General features: G+C 39.8%; 2 protein-coding genes across 3 annotated transcripts in view; both read left to right on the top strand.

Moving 5' to 3' along the window:
* Positions 1-18,760, top strand: part of CR2 (complement C3d receptor 2) — a 35,628-nt gene extending 16,868 nt beyond the window's left edge. Inside the window, exons 9-20 of one of the 2 annotated variants that reach the window (XM_004028313.5) lie at positions 282-358; positions 1,634-2,041; positions 2,407-2,583; positions 2,663-2,747; positions 3,103-3,185; positions 3,686-4,078; positions 5,097-5,282; positions 6,750-6,935; positions 8,111-8,134; positions 8,832-8,907; positions 14,324-14,432; positions 18,006-18,760. In XM_004028313.5, coding sequence (XP_004028362.3) covers positions 282-358; positions 1,634-2,041; positions 2,407-2,583; positions 2,663-2,747; positions 3,103-3,185; positions 3,686-4,078; positions 5,097-5,282; positions 6,750-6,935; positions 8,111-8,134; positions 8,832-8,907; positions 14,324-14,414 — 1,786 coding nt within the window. In that variant the 3' untranslated portion in view covers positions 14,415-14,432; positions 18,006-18,760. The remainder of the gene's footprint in view (positions 1-281; positions 359-1,633; positions 2,042-2,406; positions 2,584-2,662; positions 2,748-3,102; positions 3,186-3,685; positions 4,079-5,096; positions 5,283-6,749; positions 6,936-8,110; positions 8,135-8,831; positions 8,908-14,323; positions 14,433-18,005) is intronic. The other variant, XM_004028312.5, reaches the window with a different exon arrangement.
* Positions 18,761-25,104: 6,344 nt separating this feature from the next.
* CR1 (complement C3b/C4b receptor 1 (Knops blood group)) overlaps positions 25,105-27,840 on the top strand; it is a 125,118-nt gene continuing 122,382 nt past the window's right edge. The window contains exon 1 of the mRNA XM_031014458.3: positions 25,105-25,240. Within this exon, the coding sequence (XP_030870318.3) occupies positions 25,105-25,240 (136 nt within the window). The remainder of the gene's footprint in view (positions 25,241-27,840) is intronic.

Here is a 27,840-nt window from a genome sequence, read left to right as displayed (position 1 = left end):
AGGCTCTATGTAAGAGTTTGTATCAGTACCCCCTGCAAGCTCTATGTAAGAGTTTGTCTCATAGGTGCTTGCCTGTCACATGGTCATGGAAGTGTCTATCATACTATTTTTCCATGCATGGAAATTATGCCTGTGCAATGAGAAGTTGGTGCTGATGTTGGCTACATTTTTGTTGCTATTGCTTCTTGGCCTGAAAGTAGTGAGTCTGCTTGGGAGCCATGGCTCTTGCCTAACTTAATGGTCACCTGATGGCAAAATGACATACATGACTCTGTCTCTAGGTACAAGTTAAGTGGGAGTGTTTATCAGGAGTGTCAAGGCACAATTCCTTGGTTTATGGAGATTCGTCTTTGTAAAGGTGAGTAGCAAAAATGATATAGGAGCTGAAATAATGTGAGATCTATACATTTCCTGGGAGATTTTTGTTTTGGGACATGTTATGAGAATTAGAGTATTAGATTCTGTTCTATTGATTTTGCCAATAGTTATGGTTGCACAGTTTTACCGTGTCTTTCTTTTGCTACCTTTTTCTTCATCAATAACTTAAATCTACTTTGTTACTGATTCTATTTTGTGGTTTACGATTATGGGAATAATGACAGCGGTGAGTATATGAGCCACCATCTTAATTTTGGGTATACCACAGTTTAGTGGAGCGAGTAAGGGATAGGTGTCAGATCTGAATTCACATTCTGTCTCTACTGCTTACTAGTGTGAGACCTTGGACCACTTGTACAACTCCTCTGAAACTCTAGCCTTTCTTCTGTAAAGTTTGCATAAGACTACAGACTAGGAGGTCCAGAGAATGTAAATAAAAAGTAAAAAGGACCAGGCACAGTGGCTCACGCCTATAATCCCAGCACTTCGGGAGGCTGAGGGGGGCAGATCACAAGGTCAGGAGATCAAGACCATCCTGGCTAACATGGTAAAACCCCGTCTCTACTAAAAATACAAAAAATTAGCTGTGTGTGGTGGCATGCATCTGTGGTCCTAACTACTTGGGAGACTGAGGCAGGAGAATCACTTGAACCCGGGAGGCGGAGATTGCAGTGAGCTGAGATCACACCACTGCACTCCAGCCTAGGCAACAGCGTGAGACTCCATCTCAAAAAAAAAAAAAGTAAAAAGAAACATAGAAAATTTAAAAAACACTACAGACTTCAAATTATTCAAATTAAATTGTACTATTGCTACTTTCTGGATGAGGAAACTGCCTATCACAAAGTAGGCGCTCATTCAACAATAAGTTTTCTCAGCTAGCCATATAAACCATCATATCACCTCAGCACAGAGTAACCAAGAAAGCATAATTCTATTATCCTGTGTCTTTTATTCTCCTATTGCCTAATTAAAAAGAATTCTTCTTTTAATTAGCAGTTTACTACTGGGCCTAACTAACTCCTAATGTGATGTTGATCAACCACATTCACTTTTAATAAAGATTTTCTTTCCTATGAAATGTGTTTAAATTGAATTTTACATACTTAATGAGCTTTCACACAACTCACATCATGAAAATGTACCCATACCGTCCAGGAAACAACAGATTCATAACCAGCTTCATTTGGTGGTTCTTTGTTCTTTGGTGTCTAATACAGGAACTCAATTCTACAGTATCTTTTCATCTCTCTAGAAATCACCTGCCCACCACCCCCTGTTATCTACAATGGGGCACACACCGGGAGTTCCTTAGAAGATTTTCCATATGGAACCACGGTCACTTACACATGTAACCCTGGGCCAGAAAGTGGAGTGGAATTCAGCCTCATTGGAGAGACCACCATCCGTTGTACAAGCAATGATCAAGAAAGAGGCACCTGGAGTGGCCCTGCTCCCCTATGTAAACTTTCCCTCCTTGCTGTCCAGTGCTCACATGTCCATATTGCAAATGGATACAAGACATCTGGCAAGGAAGCCCCATATTTCTACAATGACACTGTGACATTCAAGTGTTATAGTGGATTTACTTTGAAGGGCAGTAGTCAGATTCGTTGCAAAGCTGATAACACCTGGGATCCTGAAATACCAGTTTGTGAAAAAGGTAAAAACCCAATAAGGGGGAAAAAAGGAGAGATTTACTTAATTATTCTTGTTTATTATCTCCCACCCAAAACTGCATCATGGAAAGAGGCAAGAGGGGCACAGATTACTTTCTGTTTCTTCCATCCTATAATAGATGTTCTCTGTGTTGTGTGTGTGCATGCAAATGCCCCCTTGGATCTGGGATCTATTCAGGGTAGATAATGAGAGAGCCTTTTTAAAGAGCAAACAGCATTCAGTAGTGAATTTGAGCTTCATGATCTTTGGCATCAGAGTTTCAGACTCTCTGTCCAATGTTGTACACTTAGTGTTCTTGAGTAGAAATTCCTCTGTGTTGGTATTTATGTAGGGAGTTTTTCTCTTCAGGCTGCCAGCCACCTCCTGGGCTCCACCATGGTCGTCATACAGGTGGAAATACGGTCTTCTTTGTCTCTGGGATGACTGTAGACTACACTTGTGACCCTGGCTATTTGCTTGCGGGAAACAAATCCATTCACTGTATGCCTTCAGGAAACTGGAGTCCTTCTGCCCCACGGTGTGAAGGTACTTTAAGTTCCAGAGTTGTCCTTCTCTTTGATATGAGACATCTATAAATACTGTAATTCCATCCTTGCTTCTCCAGAAACATGCCAGCCTGTGAGACAGCGTCTTCAAGAACTTCCAGCTGGTTCACGTGTGGAACTAGTTAATACGTCCTGCCAAGATGGGTGAGTATGAAGTGGTCTATTCTGAGAAAAGGTCTCAACCTTGTTTTGTGGATTAACTTGACCTTCAACTTGTCTTGGTGGCATCCTTTAGAGGCTCCTCATTGTCACAGGCATGGAGAATATGAGGTTCCAATGGCCTAAATAGCAACTCTGACTCTTCAGTCATCTCTTGACATGGAAAGGGCTTTGCTTAACTCAAAAGTAGTTTTTTTACTTGGAGTAAAAAAAAGTAGATTTTTACTAGAATTTCAACTCCTCTCTGCCAAAGTTCTTATTTAGAAGTCCCTTTTTGCATGCAGTTTGAAGAGATATGATATTGGGAACAGGAAATGCATTATAATCTGTCTCTCTGTAGGTACCAGTTGACTGGACATGATTATCAGATGTGTCAAGATGCTGAAAATGGAATTTGGTTCAAAAAGATTCCACTTTGTAAAGGTAAGTTAGAAAAAATAAAAACCTGACAATGGTAATGGAGGATTAGAGAGGGCAGGCCACTGAAGAATTAGTCTACTGCTGCTTCAGCAGTCTTAGGCGTCTCCCTCATTGGAGGTTAGATAAGAAAAATTTTATGGTGTTGGTCAGCATTGACACTGAGAAACAACATTGTCAAATAGGTACTGTTTTTCATGCATCTGCTAATTTTGCTAACAATAACAAAATATATAGCCCATATTCCTAGGTCATGGGAACATAGCTGTATTTCTTTCTTCCTTCACACTTTACTCTATTTTCTGAATTTTTATGGAATATATAGTACTCATATAATCACATTTAATAAAGCTGTTTTTAAAAAAAGCATAATCCATATTCCAAAATTTAAGTTATTTTCTAGTTATGTGAAATACATGCAGTTGCATATTGTCATTTGTACCTGAATGAAGACCGCTCACCTTGAGGTACTAGCTGAAGTAGAACTCCCTAAATCTCTTCTGCAGTTATTCACTGTCACCCTCCACCAGTGATTGTCAATGGGAAGCACACAGGCATGATGGCAGAAAACTTTCTATATGGAAATGAAGTCTCTTATGAATGTGACCAAGGATTCTATCTCCTGGGAGAGAAAAAATTGCGGTGCAGAAGTGATTCTAAAGGACATGGATCTTGGAGCGGGCCTTCCCCACAGTGCTTACGATCTCCTCCTGTGACTCGCTGCTCTAATCCAGAAGTCAAACATGGGTACAAGCTCAATAAAACACATTCTGCATATTCCCACAATGACATAGTGTATGTTGACTGCAATCCTGGCTTCATCATGAATGGTAGTCGCGTGATTAGGTGTCATACTGATAACACATGGGTGCCAGGTGTGCCAACTTGTATCAAAAAAGGTAAGATACTTGGAAGGGATAAGTTATGGGATGTTGTACAGAATAAAGAAAAGAGGTTTTGAATCTGCACTTGACATTCTGCCTAAAGAAAAGCATCTAAGAGCTAAGGCAGTTATATTGTTTTACAAGATATCTGCCTTTTCCTATCTTCTCACTTGATTGATTGTTTTCTCCTTCCTTTCTCAGTGTATTGAGCAATAAATAGTACATGAAAGGATAATGGCTAACTTCCAAATTGATAGCATCTCCAAAAATTGTTATTGTTATGACTTTAGTGTAAGAAAAATGCACATACATTTTTGGCAAATGTTTGGCAGTAATATTGCTAATAATTTGATATTTAAGGCTATGTTGCTAGCCAGAAAGAAAACTTTGGGTGTTCTGGAGAATTAATTGGCCCTCCAACCCATTGAATTGTCTTTCTTGTAATTGTAGTTATCATTTGGCAGCCTTATTCCTGTCCATGACTATCTACAGCAGAGGCTGTTTGGCAACGGTTGTCTTTGGCCAGCACAGTAATCTTAAGTGAAACCCATCTTCAGTTTAAGATAAATAGTGAGCTTGCGAGCTACAAGAGCCCCCTTTGCTTCCCAGCAAGGCACCAGTAACTTAAGCTGAGCAGTGGCTGCCACTTTTAGAAGGACAGGGGCTCTCTGACTTGTCGTATCTGGTGGCTTCACTTCCTAGCTCTCGTAGACATTTGAAGGTGTAACCATGTCTGCTATTTAAAGGGAAAAGAAAAGAAAACCGTTGGCTGATGGATTACCACTGTGAACTGTATCCATTAATGTTTCATTATCTTACTTTTTAACATTTTTCTTCAAATCATATTGGCTATCAGTAGGAAATGCAGATCTCCATCCAGTGTTGCTGGTCTGGGTGGAATGAATGAATGTTTTTGGATACCAGTTAGTTGGCTTGTTGCTTCTGGCCTTCCTGTATCGCTGTCACCCAGAGATAGTGCAGGCTATGTGTTCCTTTGTGCTGAGTTAAAGACCCTTTCTTATTGGTGTCTAAGCCTTCATAGGGTGTCAACCTCCGCCTAAGACCCCTAACGGGAACCATACTGGTGGAAACATAGCTCGATTTTCTCCTGGAATGTCAATCCTGTACAGCTGTGACCAAGGCTACCTGCTGGTGGGAGAGGCACTCCTTCTTTGCACACATGAGGGAACCTGGAGCCAACCTGCCCCTCATTGTAAAGGTGCTTTGTCTATTTTTTATTCTTATTTTTATATCAAATTTGTGCCAAATAGATATATTCAGTTGGGTACTTTCAACTTAAAATAGCCAAAGAAATGAATTAACTGTCTGATTACGTTAAAGGCTTTAATTAGATTAATACAATCATTAATCTAAATATCTCAAAATAAGAAAAAATGTCTCAGGCTGTAGTCTATCTGGTGAATGACCACTTATGTAGTCATTTACACATAGAAAGTTGGAGTTATGTCTGTAAATTAAACAACCAAAGCACAGATTGTATTTACACACTGTAGTTACAGTTATGTTAAGTGTGTATTTGATAAAGTACCAATAAAAAGCACAGCAATCTTTTGAGAATATTTACTGAGTGTTGGGATTATGGGTACATTTTTAATAAAAGTTTCAGAAAGTCATTTTCATTGTCATAAACAGTGCATATGAAATATGACTAGTAAATTAGTATCTAGTATTTGTTGAACACTTTTTACTCTATGCCAGACACTGTGCACAGCACCTGACATGCATTATTTCATTTAGTCTTCATGAGAGCCACATGAGGTTGGTGCCATGATTATCCCTGTTTTATAGATGAGGTTTCAGTAGCATGGAGAGATTTGGGACTTACCCAAAGTCACACATCTAGGAAGTACTAGAGCCAGCCTTCAAATCCAAGATCTCACTGTGTTAATCCATTCTCACACTGCTAATAAAGACATATCCGAAACTGGGTAATTTATAAAGGAAAGAGGTTTAATGGACTCAGTTTCACATGGCTGGGGAAGCCTCACAATCATGGCAGAAGGTGAAGGAGGAGCAAAGGCACATCTTACATGATGGCAGGCAAGAGAGCGTGTGCAGGAGAACTGTCCTTTATAAACCATCAGATCTCATGAGACTTATTTACTATCACAAAAACAACACAGGAAACCCCACCCCCGTGATCCAATGACCTCTCACCAGATCCCTCCCATGGCGCATAGGGATTATGGGAGCTACAATTCAACATGAGATTTGAGTGGGGACACAGCCAAACCATATCACTCACACTATTGATGACTACACTGAAAAGAAGAAAGAAATGAGAAAGCATGCACATGTATGCAGAATTAGAGAGTAAAACTAGAAGCAGAAAAAAAAACAGTAATTCAGAATACTTCATAATATTACCCATTCGGCCCTCACCATTTCTCCAAGAAGCCATTAAAATTATCCATCACTGTTTGGATAGAAACTGAAGCAAAAAACACAAATATAATCTGGCTTAAATTACCCAGAGGTTATTGAGATAGAGGGCTGACAGTAAAAGATTGTGTCTAGGATATAGTCTTATCCTATTTCAGTGCAGCTTTCCTTACTGAGAGTGAAACAGGTTGGTTTTATAAATCTTTCTATTAAGGGAAATTTCTGCTTTCTTGGTAAAAGGCCAAAATATGACTGTGCTTGAATTAGATTTCTTTAATTTCAGAGGTAAATTGTAGCTCACCAGCAGATATGGATGGAATCCAGAAAGGGCTGGAACCAAGGAAAATGTATCAGTATGGAGCTGTTGTAACTCTGGAGTGTGAAGATGGGTATATGCTGGAAGGCAGTCCCCAGAGCCAGTGCCAATCGGATAACGAATGGAACCCTCCCCTGGCAGTTTGCAGATCCCGTAAGTACCAAGGGCTTCACCGCCGCTTGTAACTGGCTAACGGAGAGAAGAGAGTGAGAGTTTCCCTCAGTGTGGAGAGTCCTGGGTTTTAAATTGACATAGGTTTGTGACCAGTTGTATAATTACAGAGGAACTTGAAGTCAGTGGTCTATTCTAGAAAAAGCACAGCTTGGCCAGGTCCATGACTTCTGCCTGTGATACCAGAATTTTGAGAGGCTGAGGCAGGAGGATTGCTTGAGCCTAGGAGTTTAAAACCAGTCTGGGCAATGTAGTGAGACCTGGTCTCTACCAAAAAAAAAATAATAATAATAACCAGGCATGGAGGTGTGCACCTGTGGCCCCAGCTACTCGGGTAGCTGAGATAGGAGGATCACTTCAGCCCAGGAGGTTGAAGCTGCAGTGAACCATGATTGCACCACCGCACTCTAGCCTGGGCAACAGAGTAAGACCCTATCAAAAAAAAAAAGAAAGAAAGAAAGAAAGAAAGAAAAATTAAAAAAGAAAAAGGAAAAGAAAAAACACAGCTTTCTTAGGATGGGGAAAGTGAAGAAAAGAAAATAGAAACACTAATTTAAAAGGAGCAAAAATGTGAAACAAGCAACCTGAAATTTTGAAAGGAGTTGCTGCATAGACCACCCTACATGCTGAATCTGAGTTAATAAGCGCTTACAATTTGACAGGGAACTCCAGAAATAGGTTAAATAAATAGTTGTTACAGTTAATATTTGCATTATAACCTGAGAAATCTCTGATTATAAAGTTGAGTGTATTGGTTTTGTCATTGGTGGACTCCCCCAATCTACTTAGAGTGAAAAAAAAAAGGCCAGTGAGTTGCTACATAAGAAACAAGTGGATATAACTCAAGGTTCCAATACGTCTTTTTTATCTGTTGTTTTTTGTTTTTGTTTTTGTTTTTGTTTTAAATAGACACAAGGTCTCACTATGTTGCCCAGGTTGGTCTCAAACTCCTGAGCTCAAGTGATCTTCCCACCTTGGCCTCTCAAAGTGCTAGGATTACAGGCATGTGCCACTGTGCCTGGCCCCAATACATCTTTTAAATCGACTTGGAAGGGAGCTAGAGTGTTGATTTCTGGGACATTACCATGAAACGTGGGGCTACATTGAATTATGACACTATACTGATAATCATTTTCATGATTTTGTACTATTTTTAGGTTCACTTGCTCCTGTCCTTTGTGGTAAGTCTTCTTAAATACTTGAAGAAAAGCTCTTATAATATTTTTTAAAAATATGTAATGCTAGAGGTCCTATATCCTATCTGATGATATATTTAACTCATAGGGAATGTTCTCTTTTTGGTGTTTTAAAGATACTTCAATGTACATGTCACATTACAAAATGTCACTTTGGCATAGAGTTGGATAAATTATATGAACAGCCAGCTCTTTCTTCTTTTTAAATTGATATTTTAGTTTTTATTAACTGTTGGTGTTTGGCTTGATTTGGTCTATTGAAATAGGCAGGCTTCTTCTGCTGTAGAAAAATATATTTCACAGCTGAGAGTTAAATGTTATGCAAAATTATAAGAACCTGGTGTCCTGTGCGCCTAATTTCTATTCTTGAGATTTCTCTCTTGTCACCTCAGTGACAAGACTGTTACTAATAAAACTAAAAGGAACAGAAAAACTCAATGAAAAGTTGACTGGAACCTTGTGGTCATGTGGTTGGTGCTTTAGATTAAAGGTGGACTGGATCAAATCAGAAAAACCTTAAGCTCAACTATGATTATTCAGGAATTCAGCATTTATGTCCAAGAAGAGTTAAGTATGAGTCACATAACATTTTCCCCACCACTAGCAATAGGCCCTACAATCAGTCAGAACAATGTAGGTGATCGTCTTCTGGCATTTGATACTTGCTGGATTTTTCTTCTAGGTATTGCTGCAGGTTTGATACTTCTTACCTTCTTGATTGTTCTTACCTTACACATGATATCAAAACACAGAGAACGGTAAGTTCAAATGCAAATACTTGATTGACCAACATGCACAGATGGTTTTGGCTTCTTGTCTGAAACTAAACACAGAAGCACAAGTTATGTGAAATAAATACTGCAATGTGATAACTAAATGAAGTATCTCGTGCTATACAAAAGGAAGCCCTTTCTGTAGGACTTAAGAGATATCAAACACTTAGCTTATTTTATTGAATGATGTTTATTCAGATAGTATATTGTAAACAAATCTAGAGAATAGGAAAAAAATCCCAGTGGGAACGACTGCAAATACTTGGGTGTATTCTTATCTGATCTTTTTCGTATATTTTTTCTCTCTTTAAACTGAAATTTTGTCATTTTCATCTTCTGTCTTGATTTTTTTCATTTAGACTCATGTTTATGTTTTTATGTCTTTAAGTCATGTTTTCAGTTACTAAATAGCATATTATTCTATTCTGTGTATTTATGTATGTATTTATGTGTTTTAAGTTCCTTCCAAATTTACTTTGATAATATATAAAGATAGGAGTAACACCTTTGGCTAAACCTTTTTTCATACCCACTTATTTCCTTAGAATAGATTTCTAGAATTACTAAAGATAAGTGCATGAGCATTTAATATACTTGATAACTATTGTCAGATGACTTGCCAGGAAGTTTGTTCTTAGTAATATTTAATGTACCGGGATATGTCGTGTTTCTCAACCCCTTTTCCTGCTTCATTGATTTGCCTGTTCCATTACAAACCACTTTGTGTTTAATTAATACCTTTATGTTATTATATCTGGTAGGGCAAGAATTCACACTACAATTTTATAGGACTTTCCTCTCTATTCTCTTCTGTTTGTTCCTATAGGTGATTTTTAGAATCATTTGTAATTTCAAAAAAAAATTGTGATTACATTTAAGTCTATAGATTAATTTGTGAGAAATTGGCATCTTTTCTGTAATGTCTTCTCATTCAGAAACATACTAGGTCTTTCCATTTGATCAAGTAATCTTTTCTCTCCCTTAGTCATTTTCATGATTACTTAATATTAACTATATTACTACGTTTCTATGTTTTGGTATGTTATGTTTTCTTATCCAGAAATTAGATATATTTTTGCATATTATTTTTAATTATTTTTAAACATCTGAATCCATTAGGAATTTATTTTACGGTATGGTAGTTGAAGTAAATCCACTTGTACTTTTTCCCTATATATTCAATTTTTTCAAAACCTATTTTGAGTAAACCATCCCTTCACCATTTGTCATAGTTTTCTTTATCAGATAAATCACACCTATTCAATTCTTATGTACACTGGGGCTTATGTCAGAGATATCTGACATAAATATGCAAGATAGATTATATTCCACTGATTGGCCTGTCTCTATGAGCCAGAGCTACTCTATTAATAAATGTAGCTTTTTCTGAGATGTGTTCCTCCTCTTCAAAACTATTTTGAAATTTTCTTCTATTTATTTTTGCAGATAGGCTATAGAATTATTTGCACCACAACTACACCTCCCATACTCTAGAAAAATAAAATAAAATGTTAGATCATTGATAGGAAGTGCCTTAAACCTATATATTTATTTGGGAAGAACTGACCTCTTCATGATATTCACTGTTTCCTTCCAGAAATACCAGATGACTAATTATTCAGATGTTTTGTTATATCTCAGTTAAAATTTAATAGATTACCTTATATAAGCTACATAGCCATAAAAGTATCTTATTTTTATTGCTTTATAAATAGAATCATTTTTGGTTATGTCTTATAAGTAATTGCAAATGATATCTAGGAAAGTCTATCTTTATACAGTCATTAATTCTAATAGCTTTTCAGTGAGTTACCCAATCATCTAAGTAGAAAACTGTATTTTCTACCAATTATTATTATTGGTAGAAATAATTTCTACCTCATATCTACCGATTATACACTTTCATTTATTTGTTTTTGTCTCATTTTACTGAGAAGAATTTTAAGGAAAATCTTCAGTAATATTAGGGAATATTGGCATATTTTAACCTTTATTTTTAATATAAAGCCTCCAGTGTTTTATCACTAAAAATGATACTGCATCCTTTTTTCTTTTCTGTATTACAAAAAGTGTATTTCTAGTCACAAAAGTTGTTTTTCCCTATTTAAAATCACTGAAAAATCTTGTTTCCCTTCTTTAAACATATTTTTATATCACTATAAATATTTGCATAAGTTTTTAAAATACGAAAGTAAATATGCTTGTTGTAGCAAATTAAATAGTTTATAAAGATACTGAATAGTCTCTTCCACTGCACAACTGCTGGTGCCTTCGAGTCCAACATATTAAGTTGATGGATGTCAGCAATTTGCTGTAGATACTTTCATATGTTGCTCTATCTAGTATATACATGCATGGCTTTTAAAACATTTGAGCAGTAATGTTAGAGAAATAGAAGTCATGCGAAAAGAGGAATGACCACGTCCATCCATTCTTTTCTTGTACAACAACGGCTGAGTGCCTACTATGCCTTAGCACTATACTAGGCTAGAATCACAAAGCCTAGTAGCATATGGCCTCTGTCATCAAGGAGGTCACAGCCTGGTAAAGGAGGACAAGCATGTCGCTAAACAAGTACCATAAAATAATGTCGCCATGGTGGATTATATGATATCTGGTGAGGATGCAAAGCAAATGGTCAATATTTGGGAGTTTTAATCAGGAAAAGTTTCAACGTGGAAGAGATGTTTCATGTGAGCCTCAAGAGAGTGTAGACAAGGAGAGAAAGGCATTCCAGACAGAAGGAGCAGTTTGAATAAAGGCCCAGAGGCTTGGCTTTCCATCAGGTATTGTGAGAACTACATAACCCATTTGAAATGGCTAGGAAATAGTGTGTGTGTGATGGTGATTGAAGGCGAAAGTGGCATAGCTTTAGGTGGAGACATGCCATTAAAGAAAAAAAAAACAAAAAAACCCTGACACGTAAATCTTGTGGAAGCTACAGAATACTAATATGTGCAAAGGATACATTTTTAACAAAGCATACCATCAGGTGTTGGCCTCGGATGTTATGTGTGCATAGGTTCGTGAGTCTTTGTACATGCTAGTGTTAGGGCGTATAATCCAATGAAGTCTTACCAACTCTCAGGTAGCTCCGAGTGGGGAGATGACCAAGTCATGCCACCTAAAACATGTCACCAAAAAGCTCTAGCAAAATTTCTTTCGCGTGCCAAGTCCCCTGCATCTATCATTTACCCTGCCACCAGTGCCATCTGATGCCATGGCTCAGTTATGTAATTCCTAGAATAGGCTCAGACATGAAGAGGTTGCACTGAAACTATGTACTGAGGGTATCTACGAACCTGGGCAGTTTGTTCTAGGCTGGAGGCGGGAGGGTGAGGGCTGCCTATGGGGTTCTGGCTGTCCTGTACAGTTAGTGTGTACTTAGAGTGTAGAGTTTACCAGAGTGTGTACCACACAACCCTGCTTTCATGAATGACTTCAGAAAAAAAGGGTGTTCTATGGCAAATAAGATTTGGACATACTGCACACTGTATTTTTTTCTTGTGGAGAATCACAAGGACCATGAGAATATTTAATAAGAGGTTCTTTGCTATCAAGAGGACAGGACTTCCAGGACTTGGTGACATGCTGGATGTGGGGAGAAGGAGGCACATAGAATGGCTCACATGAAGGTGATGAGGTGGACCCCCTGACTCACTAAAAGAGGAGAGGGGCAGGTTTGTGGGGGAAGATGAGGAGTTCAGTTCTGACCTGGTACTTTGAGGTACTCATGATTTAGGACTTGGGAGAAGGGTCTGGACTCGGGTGGGTGACACTTAAATCACAATGAAAGCTGTGGAACCAAAAAGAACAGAATAGATAAAAATTGGGATGAGAACAGCCCTCAGAAGAACAGTAATGTTCAAAAGGCAGAAAGTGAAGGAAGAGAGGCAGGGGGAAAACTAGCAGAGAGTAGCGTCACAGAATTCAAGGAGAAAAGGGTCTCAAAAAAAATTAGGGATGTCATTTGCAGGGCCTTCCTCATAGGAAGTCACAAGATAATTTCAGCCAAGAGGAATTAGAAACATAAATACATAGAAAATACAGTCTCTATCTCTTTCCTTCATGCTACTGAGTTTGCTATCAGAGCACTGCATTGTATAAAAATTTGCAAATTTGGGGAATGCTTACAAGTGCAAATAATTTATAATATTCCAGTCTAATTACTGTTTATTAATATGGTTATATCATGTACTATACTTAAGTGCCTCGACTGATATGAAGCAAACATACCTGTTTAACCAGATTCCTAGTTGTCATTCATTTATTTCCATTTGCTAACCCACTTCAATTGATTTTCCAATAATTGATAAAGACATTTGAACGGCCTGAAATGCTTTTTTAAATGAGATGAGTAATCATTTAAAAATGAATGTCTAGTGACAATATTAAATATTTTGAAAAGCCATCTAAACACTTGAAAGATACTATGCTATTCTTTTCTAGTCATCTAAGATATTGTAACAAAGCTTAAATCTCACATTGACCTAAAAATTACTGTTTTATAATCTTCTTAACATATCTCCTATACACGGAACTCTTCAATATTCTAGTGAGTGACATGCTGTCAGTGTCTTTAGCAGTATTCTTTCTTCCCCAGTAATTTTGTATTACGTTATTTTAGAGCTTTACATGGTAGTATAATCACATTTTATTGTCTTTTAGTAATTCTGGCAAAGTGGTTTTAGAAGCACAATGAAATATGTGTACTTTCAAAGAAGGAAAGTAAAAACATTCTCTTCAAACTCGTTTAAAGCTTTTAAGTCAGAGTAGAACATTGAGTCCCAAAAGGGTAAAGTTATGATCTAAAATAAGAACTTATTTTTGCTTCTTTTCTTCAATTTGGAAGTTGTAGTTGTTAGTCATTAAGCGTCCTGGATCCTAGGATAAAGCTGCTTAGTGTCAGCCTCTGACTTGAACACTTACAAGCCTAGATCATTAATTTTTTATGTGCCTTTCCAAAAAAATGGAGTTACAGTGTTTACACTTCATAGGATAAAAACAATAAAAATGAAATAATCACAGAAAACCAAACACCGTATGTTCTCACTTGTAAGTGAAAGTTGAACAATGAGAACATGTGGGCACAGGGAGGGGAACATCATACACTGGGGCCTTTCACAGGGTTGGGGGTTAGGGGAGGGATAGCATTAGGAGAAATACCTAATGTAGATGACGGGTTGATGGGTGCAGCAAACCACCGTGGCACATGTATACCTATGTAACAAACCTGCACATTCTGCACATGTACCCCAGAACTTACAGTATAATTTAAAAAAATGAAATCATTCACAAAAGTACTTACCATGTGTTGGGAATTATGGAAAGCAAACAACTGCTACATTGAAACATGGTCAATGAGTAAAGATATTACATTTTTCTTTCTTCTTCTGTTTAGCAATTATTATACAAATACAAGCCAGAAAGAAGCTTTTCATTTAGAAACACGAGAAGTATATTCTGTTGATCCATACAACCCAGCCAGCTGATCAGAAGACAAACTAGTGGTATGTAATGAAATGGAAATATTATTAATTTACATAATAAAATTTCCTTCAACTTGTATTTATCAATAAGCATAGCATTCACGGTGTATATACATGCTTCTTACTATTGCACAAGTCTTCAGTAATCATGCATGGCAATTGTTCATTTACCTACTTCATTTTGCCAACTAATGTTCCAGTTTTTTAATCCATTCATCCATTCAACAAATATTAAACTAAATAGCAAAACAACTAAGAATAAAATCAATAAGATGATAAGCATTATATAGAGACATAATAAAGCAGGCAAGGGGGATAAAGAGAACAGGGTGGTCGCAAGGGGGAAGCTCTTACTAAGAGAATGTCATTTGAGAAAAAACTCAAGGGAAGTAAAGAGCCAGGGCCAGCCTTGGTGGCTCACGCCTGTAATCCCAGCACTTTGGGAGGCTGAGGCAGGCAGATCATTTGAGGTCAAGAGTTCGAGACCACTCTGTTCAACATGGTAAAACCCTGTCTCTACTAAAAATACAAAAATTAGCCAAGCGTGGTGGTGTGCACCTATGGTCCCAGCTACTCGGGAGGCTGAGGCAGGAGAATCACTTGAGCCTAGGAGGCGGAGGTTGCAGTGAGCCAAGACTGCACCACTGCACCCCAGCCTAGACAACAGAGCTAGACTGCATCTAAAAAAAAAAAAAAAAAAAAAAAAAAAAAGCCAGCCATGTGGCCATATGGGGGAGGAGGATTCCAGAAAGAACAGTAGGTGCAAAGGCCATAAGGCAGTGTGTGCCAGCTGTGTTGGCGGCACAGCAAGGAGGCCAGTGTGGCCTAGAGTTGTAGAGATGAAGTCACAGAGATGGGGGTGGGATGTGGGCGAGAGGATAATCGTACAAAGTCTGCTATGTCATTGTAATGGGATGGTGGGCAGGAGAGGATGATTGTATAAAGTGTGCTAGGTCATGGTAAAGAGATTGGTTTTTATTTGGAAGCTTTTAAGGAAAGGAGCAACACATTCACCTTAACTGCTGTGTTAAGAACAGACTGTAGGAAGCCATGGGTGGAAGATGGGAGTCAATGAGGAGGCTGCTGCAATCATCCAGGCAAGAAATTGTCAGTGGCTACCACCAGGTTGTGAGAAGAGGCCAGATTCTGCATGCATTTTTAAGACAGTGACAGTAGGATTTGTTGATAGTTTGTATCAGAATATGAGAGGAAGAGAGCTGTCAATAATGACACGAGGGCTTTTGCCTAAGCAACTGGAAGGATAGAACTGCCATTAATTACATGATTGAGAATGCAAAGAGCAGGACTGGGGAGAAAAATCAGGAGTTCCACTGTGGAGATGTTAAGTGTGGATGTCTAATAGACTTGGCAAGAAGACAGCTGATGTACAAGTCTGTATTTTGGGCAATTGGTCCAGGCTGGAGATAAAAATTTGGGCTTTGTCATCATGTGGATGTACATAACAAGGAGACTGAATAAGATCTCCGAGAAGTGAAAGAGGCTAGCAAAAAGTAAAGGTCCAAGTATTGAGCCCTGGATCCTCCAACATTAGGAGTCATGGAGTGAGAAGGCACCCACTAAGGAGTGAAGGAGCAGCCTCTGATACTATCCAGAGAAGAACCTTAAAGTCAGGCAAAGAAAGAATTTTAGGGAGGAGGGAGTGATCAACTCTGTCCAGTGTTGCTGGTAGGCCAAGAAAATAAGCCCTGAAAACTGACCATTGAAATTCAGTAGCACAATTTTTTTGTTGTTGTTGTTTGAGACAGGGTCTCACTCTGTCACCCAGGCTGGAGTGCAGTGGTGTGATCTCAGCTCACTGCAGCCTCTACTTCCTGGGTTCAAGTGATTCTCATGCCTCAGTCTCCTGAGTAGCTGGGATTATAGGCAAGCAGCACAAAATTTGCTGCTGAACTTGACAAGACAGTTTTTGAAGAGAGGAAGGAGGCAGGAGCCTGACTGGATGGAGCTTAAGAGAGAATGAAAGGAGAGAAATTGCAGCTATCAACTATAGACAACTCTTTCTAGGTTTTTTTTTCTATAAAAAGGAGCAAATAAAGTGCTAGTAAGAGTAAAACATAAAGTCAACAGAAATATTTTTTAAGATTGGAGAAATAGCAGCTATGCCCTATTCCTACATGCTGATGGGAATAATTTAGTAGAAAGGGAAAGAGTGATGGCGGAAAGAGAGAGAAGAATTGCTTGAACAAGGTCTGGGTAAGCTAGGAGGAACAGATTAAGCAGAGGAGCTCCTAGCTGCGTGGGCTTAGTAACAGGAGGGAGGGCAGAATCTGCAGGTGCAGATGAAGGCAGGTTGGGAGCTGTGATGGGGAGTGAACATGTGGAAGTTCTCTTCCGATGATTCAGTCTTCTCAGTGAATAGAAAGCAAATTATTCAGCTGAGAGTGAGGCTCAGAAAGGAGGTATTAGAGAGTTAAGAAGAAAAAGGAAGGCATTAAATCATCAACTAAGAATTGAAGACTGAATTATAGGGAGTACAGAAAGGCCGACAGGCCACATGAGATGTGCACCTGAGTTTCCCATGAGAAAGTGGGGATGAACATTTGAAGGTTTACTCTGTCCGGGGATTATGTGACAGTCTTTTATGCCCTCTCTTACTTAGCCCTCAGTACCACTTTGAAAGGTGGGTGTTCTCCCAAGTTAATACCAAGATGAAGAAATAATATCCAAGAAAACCTTGGGCAAGGTCTCAGGGTCAATCATTGGCAAAGGTGGAATGCAAGCTCATGTCTGAGTTTAAACTGCTTTCTCCTACATAATCTAGAAAATAAAGATACCAGCCGGGAGTGGTGGCTCACGTCTGTAAACCCAGCACTTTGGGAGGCCGAGGCAGGCAGATCACGAGTTCAGGAGATCGAGACCATCTTGGCCAACATGGTGAAACCCCATCTCTACTAAAAATACAAAAATTAGCCGGGTTTGGTGGCATGTGCCTGTAATCCCAGCTACTCGGGAGGCTGAGGCAGGAGAATTGCTTGAACCAGGGAGTTGGAGGTTGCAGTGAGCTGAGATCACGCCACTGCACTCCAGCCTGCCGACAGAGCGAGACTCCATCTCAAAATAAAATAAAATAAAAAAGATACCACCTCTGTCCTCTTGGAACTTATTTTAATAAGATAAATAAGACCCATAGATATCATAGGTAATAATACATACCATAAACAAGGTATAGAAAATCTGTGATGGCAGTTGAGGAAGAAAAGGTAACCTGCTGCTGGTGAGTCATGACAGGGGGACCATACTAGTGACCTCTAAATCCAAACCAGTTGAGGTACAGAGTACACCTAGCACATAAATATTTGTTGAATGAGTTTATGAATGAGAAAGATTAGTACTTTCATTTCTCATTTAGTTTAATTCATGTTTATATGAATGTATATAAAATGTAGTTATTTGTTCCAGAGCATGTTATATGAAGAAAGGCCTTTCAATAGAATGATATCTTCTAATAGACTTGATGCTTTGTTGGTTATACCAGCTGTAACTGGTATGTAAAAAGAATGTTAGCATTATTTAAACTTCGAGTTGCACCACTGCTATTCATGCTGCCTCCTAAACAGAAATGATCTATTTCAGTGTGCCTCATTGCTTGGAATTCAGCGGAATATTGATTAGAAAGAAACTGCTCTAATATCAGCAAGTCTCTTTATATGGCCTCAAGATCAATGAAATGATGTCATAAGCGATCACTTCCTATATGCACTTATTCTCAAGAAGAACATCTTTATGGTAAAGATGGGAGCCCAGTTTCACTGCCATGTATTCTTCAAGGACTTTCTGAAGCCTCACTTGTGAGATGCCTGAAGCCAGGCCATGGCTATAAACAATTACATGGCTCTAAAAAGTTTTGCCCTTTTTAAGGAAGGCACTAAAAAGAGCTGTCCTGGTATCTAGACCCATCTTCTTTTTGTAATCAGCATACTCAATGTTACTATCTGCTTTTGGTTATAATGTGTTTTTAATTATCTAAATAAAGTATGAAGCATTTTCTGGGGTTATGATGGCCTTACCTTTATTAGGAAGTATGGTTTTATTTTGATAGTAGCTTCCTCCTCTGGTGGTGTTAATCATTTCATTTTTACCCTTACTTGGTTTGAGTTTCTCTCACATTACTGTATATACTTTGCCTTTCCATAATCACTCAGTGATTGCAATTTGCACAAGTTTTTTTAAATTATGGGAATCAAGATTTAATCCTAGAGATTTGGTGTACATTTCAAGCTTTGGATGTTTCTTTAGCAGTTTTGTGATAAGTTCTAGTTGCTTGTAAAATTTCACTTAATAATGTGTACATTAGTCATTCAATAAATTGTAATTGTAAAGAAAACATACAACACTTGCCTTATTTTGGTTTTTTTTGGAGTCAATGAACTCTTGGATAACAGAGAGTCTTAGGGCTTTAAAGTCCACGATTTAACAGTTATTCATTCAGGATCCCATCACTTGGTCATTTTAGCCAAACTTTTAACCCACAAATTCAATTTCCTCACCCTCAAGACTTTCTCTTATATTTGTCCAGCCAATACCTTCCCTGGCTCACTCATCCTCTCCCACCACACCCTTGATATATAGCTGTTAATTTTCTCTGTTCCAACATTTAAACTATTGAGAAAATAAAACCTTGCTCACTGGTGACCATAAATTTACTCTGTACCTTCCCCTAGACTAGGTATGCTGTTCAGCATCTTTTTTTTTCTATTTTTTAAAATTGTGATTAAAAACACATAAAATTTACAATCTTCACCATTTTTAAGGGTACAGTTCAGTAGAGTTAGGTACATTCACATTGTTGTAAAGCAGATCTCCACAACTCTTTTTCTCTTATAAAACCAAGACTCTATATCCATTATATAGTAACTCCACATTCCCCCATCCCTTCAGTCCCTGGCAACCACCATTCTGTTTTCTGTCGCAATGAATTTGACTACTCTCAGTACCTCATATAAGTGGAATCATACAGTACCTGTCCTTTTGTGACTGACTTATTTCACTTAGCATAATGTCCTCAAGGTTCATTAATGTTGTAGCATGTGTCAGAATTTCTTTCCTTTTTAAGGAAAGAAAGAAATTCATTGTGTGTATATGCAATTTTGTTTACATTTTGTTTATCCATTTATCTGTCGATAGACATTAGGTTGTGTATTAGTCTGTTCTTACATTGCAATATAGAAATACCTGAGACTGAGTAATTTATAAAGAAAAGAGTTTTAATTGGCTCACGGTTCCACAGACTGTATGAGAAGCATGACACTGGCATCTGCTCAGCTTCTGGGGAGGCCCCCAGGAAACTGACAATTATGGCAGAAGATGAAGAGGGAAGCCAGGCATGTTTTACATGGCAGAAGCAGGAGCAAGGGAGAGAATGGGGAGGTACCACACACTAGAACAACACCAAGGGGATGGTGCTAAACCATTCATGAAGGATCCACCCTCATGATCCAATCACCTCCTACCAGGTCCCACCTCCAACAACTGAGGATTACAATTCGACATGAGATTTGGATGGGAACACAGCATTTTTCTGAGCCCTCCATATTTTTCCAACCTCTGCTTGTTACCCAATTCCAAAGTTGCTGCCACATTTTCAGGTATCTTTATAGCAATGACCCACTCCTGGGTACCAATTTTCTGTATTAGTTTCTTCCCACATTGCTATAAAGAAATACCTGAGACTGGGTAATGTATAAACAAAAGAGGTTTAATTGGCTTATGGTTCCAGGGTCTGTACAGGAAGCATGCTGCTGACTTCTTCCTGCCTTCTGGGGAGGCCTTGGGAAACTCACAACCATGGAGGAAGGCAAAGGGGAAGCAAGGCATCTCATACGATGGGAGCAGGAGGAAGAGAGAGAGGGGGCAGGTGCTACACACTTTTAAACTACTAGATTTGGTGAGAACTCACTCCCTATATGGTACCAAGCTAATCTATTCATGAGAAATCCACCTTCATGATCCAATCACCTCCTAGTAGGCCCCTCTCCAACACTGGAGATTACAATTTGACATAATATTTGGTGGAGACACAGATCCAAACCATATCAGGTTGTTTCCATCTCTTTACTATTGTGAATAGTGCTTCCATGAGCATGGGTGTGCAGATGTCTTTTCAGACATTGCCTCAATTCTTTTGGATCCATACCCAGAAGTGGGATGCTCTTCAGCACCTTTTATTTGTGTACAGTCAGCAACACTTTCATTTCCCCACCATTGTCTGTTCACTCACCTCGAGCCATCTACTCTATTCTACATTCATTCATTCTTCCTTCTATTAAGGGATGATGAAAACATCCGAAGGTAATTCTCTCAACTTCCTCTCCCTCCACCTTCCATCCTATCTACATCCACTCACCCTTACCCTCATGTCTGTCTTCCACTTTTCACAGCCTATATCTTTCTCTCTTCATCCCTTTCTGTCTTTTCCAGGACATTGTTCCTTCAGTTAGACCCTCTCTCATCATTGGCTCCTTCGTTCCACCTCCAAAACTCCTGAAGCCAAGACCTGCTGAGCTGCATGTGACAGAAATCCACCTCACAGTGGCTTAGACCAAAAATGAATTTTGCTAAATCACATGACAGAAAAGTCCAAGCGTGTAGCTGGCTTTTGTCAAAACAGGAATAGTCAAAGCGTGCCTTCAGGAATATCTTCTCCTTCTGCTTTGCCTGGCTGGCTTCGTTCTCTGGAAGAAACTCCCTAAAAACTGGCAAAATATTTACTGATGATGCGACATGCACGTCTCATCAGCTTAGCCTTCCAGTACAAAGAACCTCTCGTCCAATAAGTCTTTCAAAAGTCCCTTCAATAGCTTTCATTCTCCAAATAGGGTTACATGCCCCCAAAGGAAGCAATAACTAGGAGCAGGACAGTGAAATAAACACAGGGCAAGGCCTGAGTTGCCTGCCCAGCCTTGGAGATGGGGGTAGGGTTGGTCTACCTCATTGGTTCTCAGGCGGGATGATTTTGCCCTCCCAAGGATATTTGGCAGTGTCTAGAGACATTTTTGGTTGCTACAACTGGAGGAGGGAAGGGCTTCCGGCCTCTAGTAGGTAGAGGCCAGGGATACTGCCAAACATCCTCCAAGGCAAAAGACAGCCCTCCAGAACAAAGAATTATCTGTTCCACGATGTCAATAATATTGAGGTCGAGAAACCATAGTCTTCCAGAATCACATTGAACTATGGGAAAGAGGGGATTTCCCAGTGGAAAAATCTAGGGGCAAATCCCAGAGGAAGGGACCCATTTAGAGGAACAGATATCCACCTTCACCTCCATCTGAAAAAAAATCTTCCCCCAAACCATCTATGTTTCTCGTTTAAACTACCTCTCTTACACCAAATTTTCTGAAAGACCTTAGCTGTCTCAACCACTGTAGTCATTCATTCAAGTAATAATTATGGAGCTCCTTCTCTGTGCTAAGCATTATTTTAGGTCATGGGATTTGGCAGTGGTAAACTGACATGTTCTCATGCAGCTTTTATTCTAGTGGGAGAGACACACAATAAGCAGATTTTCAGTTGGTAATAAAATGAAAAAATGATAAGTATAATTTTTTAATCTATATAAAACAGGCAAAAAGGAAAGGAAGTTCTGAATTAATGTGCAATTTTAAATAGTGGCCAAGGAAGGCTCCATTAAGAAGGTCTCATTTGAGCCAAATAACTCAAGGAGATGAGGTAGTAGCCATGCAGACAGATATCTGAGCAAAGAGCATTCTAAGCAAAAGGAATATTAAATGGGAGGAAAAAACTGAAGAGAAAAATACACCTGCTGTACTTGGAGAAATAATTTGTTTGCAAGCTGATGGTAAAAATCCAGCAGAAAGAGGTGTATGATAATGCTGGAGGAAGTGAGAATTGCTGGTTTCCTTGAGTGAGTGAGAGCAAATCGAATCTAGGGCACAAGTGGAGAGATCACCCTTAGACTTAGACTATGAACAGTATAATTATATTAACAGGAGAGAAGGAGGTTTCATGGGCCAAATACAAGAATTTGGGTGGAATGATGGTAGAAAATTGTAGATCTATTTGATTTTTCTATTTTCTCAATAAAAAAGAAACAAAGCCATTCACAGAAATTAAGAATGTTGGAGAAGGTGTCAGAAATAAATGTCAAAATAAAAATAAGAAATAGTCATTTAGGAGAATGGGAGAATAAATGGATTAGACAAACAATAGTGGGAATGTCAGGCAGAAGTATAATGGTCCATTTGAAATTATTTGTTACTAAAGTAAGGCTAGTCATTTTGGCTATGTGTCTTTTCCAGCCACATTCAGTTTCACAGGTATGAGAGCAAAATAATGGAGAATTGATTCTAACCAGGAATGTTGTTTTGTCTAATGGCTATAATAACCCAAGAGAAGGGTGAGGGAGCTAACGGTGGGTGCAAGATGGTGATTATAATGACAGAGTATGGAATTTGACCTGGTAGTGATGAAAGTGAAGACACAAAGGAGGTGAGAAGCTGAGAGAGATAGCGGTAGGATCAATGGGCTGCAGGCACTAAGACAGACAAAGATTGCTGGATTCAGTTTAACGTTACTAGGGTAAAAGAGAAGAGTTGGATTGGTGGTTAGAGAGTGGGATCATTGAAATCACTGAGAGGTTGAAAGTGACAAGTTTCCAAGCATGCACATGAGCATTAGAGTCAGAGAAGAGTGGAGGACAAGACCACAGGCAGAGAAGAGGTCAAGGCACTGGAAGGCCAGGGATTTGAAAATAGTATTGCTGTGAATGTTGAAATCACCAGGGACTGTGGCAGAAGTAACAGTGGAGAAGGTGGCCATGAGCCAGGAGCTCAAACTTTCAAGGAATGAGGGGAGAAAGTAGATACTAGGAGATGGATACCAGCAGAAGTGGTAAGGAGTGGCACCTTCTGATAGCATGTGATGTAAAACTGGGGAAATGAGACTTCTCCTCTTCTCTTTTCCTAAGCCTACTACAATCTGGCTGCTACTGCCATTACTCTGTTGAGAATAACTTGAAATGATGATAGCAAATCCTTAAAAGAATGTCACTGGATGTATTAAAAACTGTGATAAGTGATATGATCAAAGTAGACATTTCTTTCACTAGAATTTTGGGAGAAAGCCTAATGGAAACCAATGCACACAGAAAGACAAATCCTGTATGTTATCAGTCATATGTGGACTCTAAAAAACTCATCTCATAGAAGTAGAGGGTAGAATACTGGTTACCAGAGGCTGGGGAAGGGAGAGACAATGGGAGATGGAGAGAGATTGGTTAAAGGGCACAGGATCACAGATAGATAGGAGGAATACATTCATCCTTGAATACTTAACCCTCTGCCCTAAATCTGTCAGTCCTACATCCATATTTCTTATTTCAATAAGTAGCACCACCATTCATTTCTAATCCTGGGGCTAACTTTTTTTTTTTTTTCTGAATCATGTCTCCTTTTAATGGTTAAGGAAAACAAGTTTAACATAAAATTAGCAACAACAACAACAATAACAAAATCAAGGTTTAAACTCAAAATTATTTTAAGGGAAAAACCCAGGATAAGTAGTAAAACAGCCTACCTACAGACAGGCAGTACATGTCAGAAGGACAGGCCACCCCCAATAAAAAAGATAAAATATTATTTTTTTCTACCTTTTTTAAACTTAATTATTTAATTATTTCTTTCTTTTTTCTTTTTTTATTATACTTTAAGTTTTAGGGTACATGTGCACAACGTGCAGGTTTGTTACATATGTATACATGTGCGACGTTGGTGTGCTGCACCCATTAACCCGTCCTTTACATTAGGTATATCTCCTAATGCTATCCCTCCCTCCTCCCCCCACCCCACAACAGGTCCCGGTGTGTGATGTTCCCCTTCCTGTGTCCATGTGTTCTCGTTGTGGAAGCTGGAAACCACCATTCTCAGCAAACTGTCGCAAGGGGGCTAACTCTTGATTGCTTTCTTCTCACCACCAACCTTAAGAAAGGAAGTAACCAAAATCCAATACATGAGCAACTGTTCATTCCATCTCCAATATCTTTGTTAATTGTCCACTTTATCCACCCAGTCAGGGCCGCCATCAAACCTCACTTGGATGTCGGCAAAAGCTCCCTGACTGGTCTTCGCAGTCCATTATTGCCCTATTCTAATCTACCTTCCATACTATACACAGATTTACATTTTTAAATGTGTATCTAATTGTCCCTCCCTTTTAAAAAATCTTACAATGGCATGACGTCTCAATTCAGGGTAAGGAAATTGTTTCTTCACATTCCCTGTACACTGTACACATCGCCTGCAATTGCCCTTCAACACGGAGAGCAGGCATTTCATTAGCTAACTTCCCACACACATTCTTGCAAAGAGGAAAAGTTAAGCAGCGGGTTTGGAGGCGAGCTGCCATCATCCACCGCCTTTGTCTGGAAGCGCAGGGCCTCACACGCGGGATCCATCGGAAGCCCAAGCATTGTCAAGCTCTGCTGCTGCACCTGGGTCAGCAAGGTGGGCGCTGCCAGCGAAACTCGTTAGAAACAATGCAAATGGGGAGTAAACATGACCTCGCCCATGAAGGGGAAGCTGTGGTCAAAAGCATTTTGTCCCGGAACCCCGCAGCCCTCCCCATACTCTGGGCGCGGAGCACAATGATTGGTCACTCCTATTTTCGCTGAGCTTTTCCTCTTACTTCAGTTTTCTTCGAGATCAAATCTGGTTTGTAGATGTGCTTGGGGAGAATGGGGGCCTCTTCTCCAAGAAGCCCGGAGCCTGTCGGGCCGCCGGCGCCCGGTCTCCCCTTCTGCTGCGGAGTATCCCTGCTGGCGGTTGTGGTGCTGCTTGCGCTGCCGGTGGCCTGGGGTGAGACGCGGGCGGGCGTGGGGAGGCGCCCGGGCGGACGAGGAACCCGGGGCCCCGCAGAGAACTCGCGTGCAGCGCTGGGCTGCGCTGCTCTGCGTGCCCGGGTCCGAAGGCAGCGCGATGGGTGGGCTGAGCGCGCGACCCGGCAGGGCGGCGGGTGTAGGATCCTTCTGCTCACTGGAGACCCTCGCTGCTTCTGGGTAAGCGTGGAGTTCCCACGTGCAGGGGCTTAAGCCGTGACCAGCGCAGAGGAAGGCGCAGATGCTGAGCGGGTGCCGCACGAAATTCCGTGCCTTTGTGTATTCACAGTCTAGGCTGGCTATAGCCAAGACGTGGCGTTGATCCTAGCGAAAGGGAACTTGGGGATCCGACAAACCTGAGTTCTGGTCCTAGAAACTTAACTGTGAGGCAACTTAGCACACCTGAGTCTGTTTGCTCTTCTGTAAAATGGGGACACTGGTATCTCTGCATCGTGGAGTTGCTGCCTCAGTGGCATAAAGCCTGTCGAGTATCTAACACAGGGCTATGTGTCCCCGAGTCCATTTCTATCCCCCAACCGTTACCTCTGCACTTTGCTCCCAATGGTGTTTAGACAAGCAGTCCTAGGGATGCAGGTATTACCTGACAACTGCCCCGCATGGAACTGTCCTCGTCCCCCACACCAAGCCACCACGGCCATCATCACCATGCACTTAATCGACAGCATACTTTAAGACAGATGCATGCCAGGCACTTGGGGATTAGAAGAGCAAGGGAAGCCCCAGAACATGCAATGTAACCGTTGCAGGTAGAAGGGACGGTAGATATGTTTACAGTTCGCATTTTAGTGATGTGTTTAGTACAAAATAACGCCTATTATAATTATTATGGAAAGTTTGAGGCCACATCTCTTCCTTTTTCTTAACTTCAAATAGGTAAACATCTTCAGTTAGAACCCTTCTATTATTATTTTTCGGCTCCCCAGAAGTCTTCTTGGTTGCCTAGACTCACTGGCAACATCTCATTTGAAGTGACAGTCTTGGTTGTTTTTGTCCAGCCTATTCCTGACAACTCCGGGTTCGCCCTTCTCTGCCACTAGACATTTTACATTCATTATTTGAGTGTTCCTTCTTCTCTAAAAGAGTAAGTAAAATAAAATAAAATAAAGTAGAACCAAGTCCCGCAAGAGTTATTAATATCTGATCTCCTTAGGCACCGGAAAGTAACCTGTCAGGTGCAGAGATGTGATAAAACGTACAATTTTATTTTTAGGAGAGAAGCATGCCCAGTAAGTTAAGCAATCTGTTGTCAACGCTTAGGAATTTGTGTCGTCTTTGGGAGTACTGGCCCTCTTCTTACTAGAATGTTGTTTTACTTAGCCTATGTTGATTAAGTTACTGTTATAAACAATCCCAGACACTATTAATTGCAAACAAAAAATTTACTGAGGTTATCACAATAACCTCCAAATGTGAAACAGCCTAAACTAAACTACTTAGAAATTTTGTTGCTGACATAATTTAAATTTTAAAATGCTGATGGGTGCTTCCAGTGTGCATGGTCCTTTGGAATTTTAAAGAAGTATAAGAGCTGTGCACCCAAGGTGTATGCATATAGAAGTAGGTGGTGGAGTTTTATGAAATCTACTTATTAGGAAGCCAGCGTTCTGCTTTTTCCAGCCTCTGCTACTTACCAGCTGGTGTCTTGGACCCAGTAAGTTAAGTCACATCACTGAACTTCAGTGTCCACGTGTATAAAATGAGCATAACTGACATCCTGATCTCTGAGAGAGACGTTTTGAAAATCAGGTGGTTTAATGCATGTGACAGTGTTTTGTAATCTGAAAACCCCCATACATGTCTGAAAAACCATGACTAAGAAGTTGTGCAAGACTGCAGGATCACTGAAAAGCGAGAAATCTCAACTCCTATGATCAGGAAAGGATGAGTGAAAGGTATATGGCTTTACTAGCACTTAAAGAGTGAATCCAGAAACAGATTGCATACGACAAAAAATAGCAGAGGAACTAGGATTGTTTTGTTATTATGAGTTACTCACAGTACCCGTAAAGTGATATAGTGCTATTTGAAAGAGGACTTGGATTAGCTGCAAACAGATATTGCAAATGTAGGACAACCACTGAAAAATGTGAAAAAAGAACTGTAATTTATATGTTAATAAGTAAGAGAGAATTGCATCATATAAAATGCTCAGTTAAAACAATAAAGAGGGCTGGGGACAGTGGCTCATGCCCATAATCCCAGCATTTTGGGAGGCTGAGGTGGGTGGATCACCTCAGGTCAGGAGTTCAAGACCAGCCTGGCCAACATAGTGAAACCCTGTCTCTACAAAAACACAAAAATTACCAGGGCATGATGGTGGGTGCCTGTAGTCCCAGCTACTCGGGAGGCTGAGGCATGAGAATCGCTTGAACCTGGGAGGCGGAGGTTGCAGTGAGCCGAGATCGTGCCATTGCACTCCAGCCTGGGTGACAGAGCGCAACTCCAAATCAAAAAAAAAAAAGAAAAAAACAAACAAACAAAACAAAAAACAATAAAGGGCAGGAAAAGAATGGAAGACAAAAAATAGAAACAGAGAACAAGAGAACAAAAGCAACAAAT

The sequence above is a fragment of the Gorilla gorilla genome, chromosome 1, assembly GCF_029281585.2.
Source record: "Gorilla gorilla gorilla isolate KB3781 chromosome 1, NHGRI_mGorGor1-v2.1_pri, whole genome shotgun sequence".
NCBI lineage: Eukaryota > Metazoa > Chordata > Mammalia > Primates > Hominidae > Gorilla > Gorilla gorilla.
This window is presented reverse-complemented; position numbering and strand designations above follow the sequence as displayed.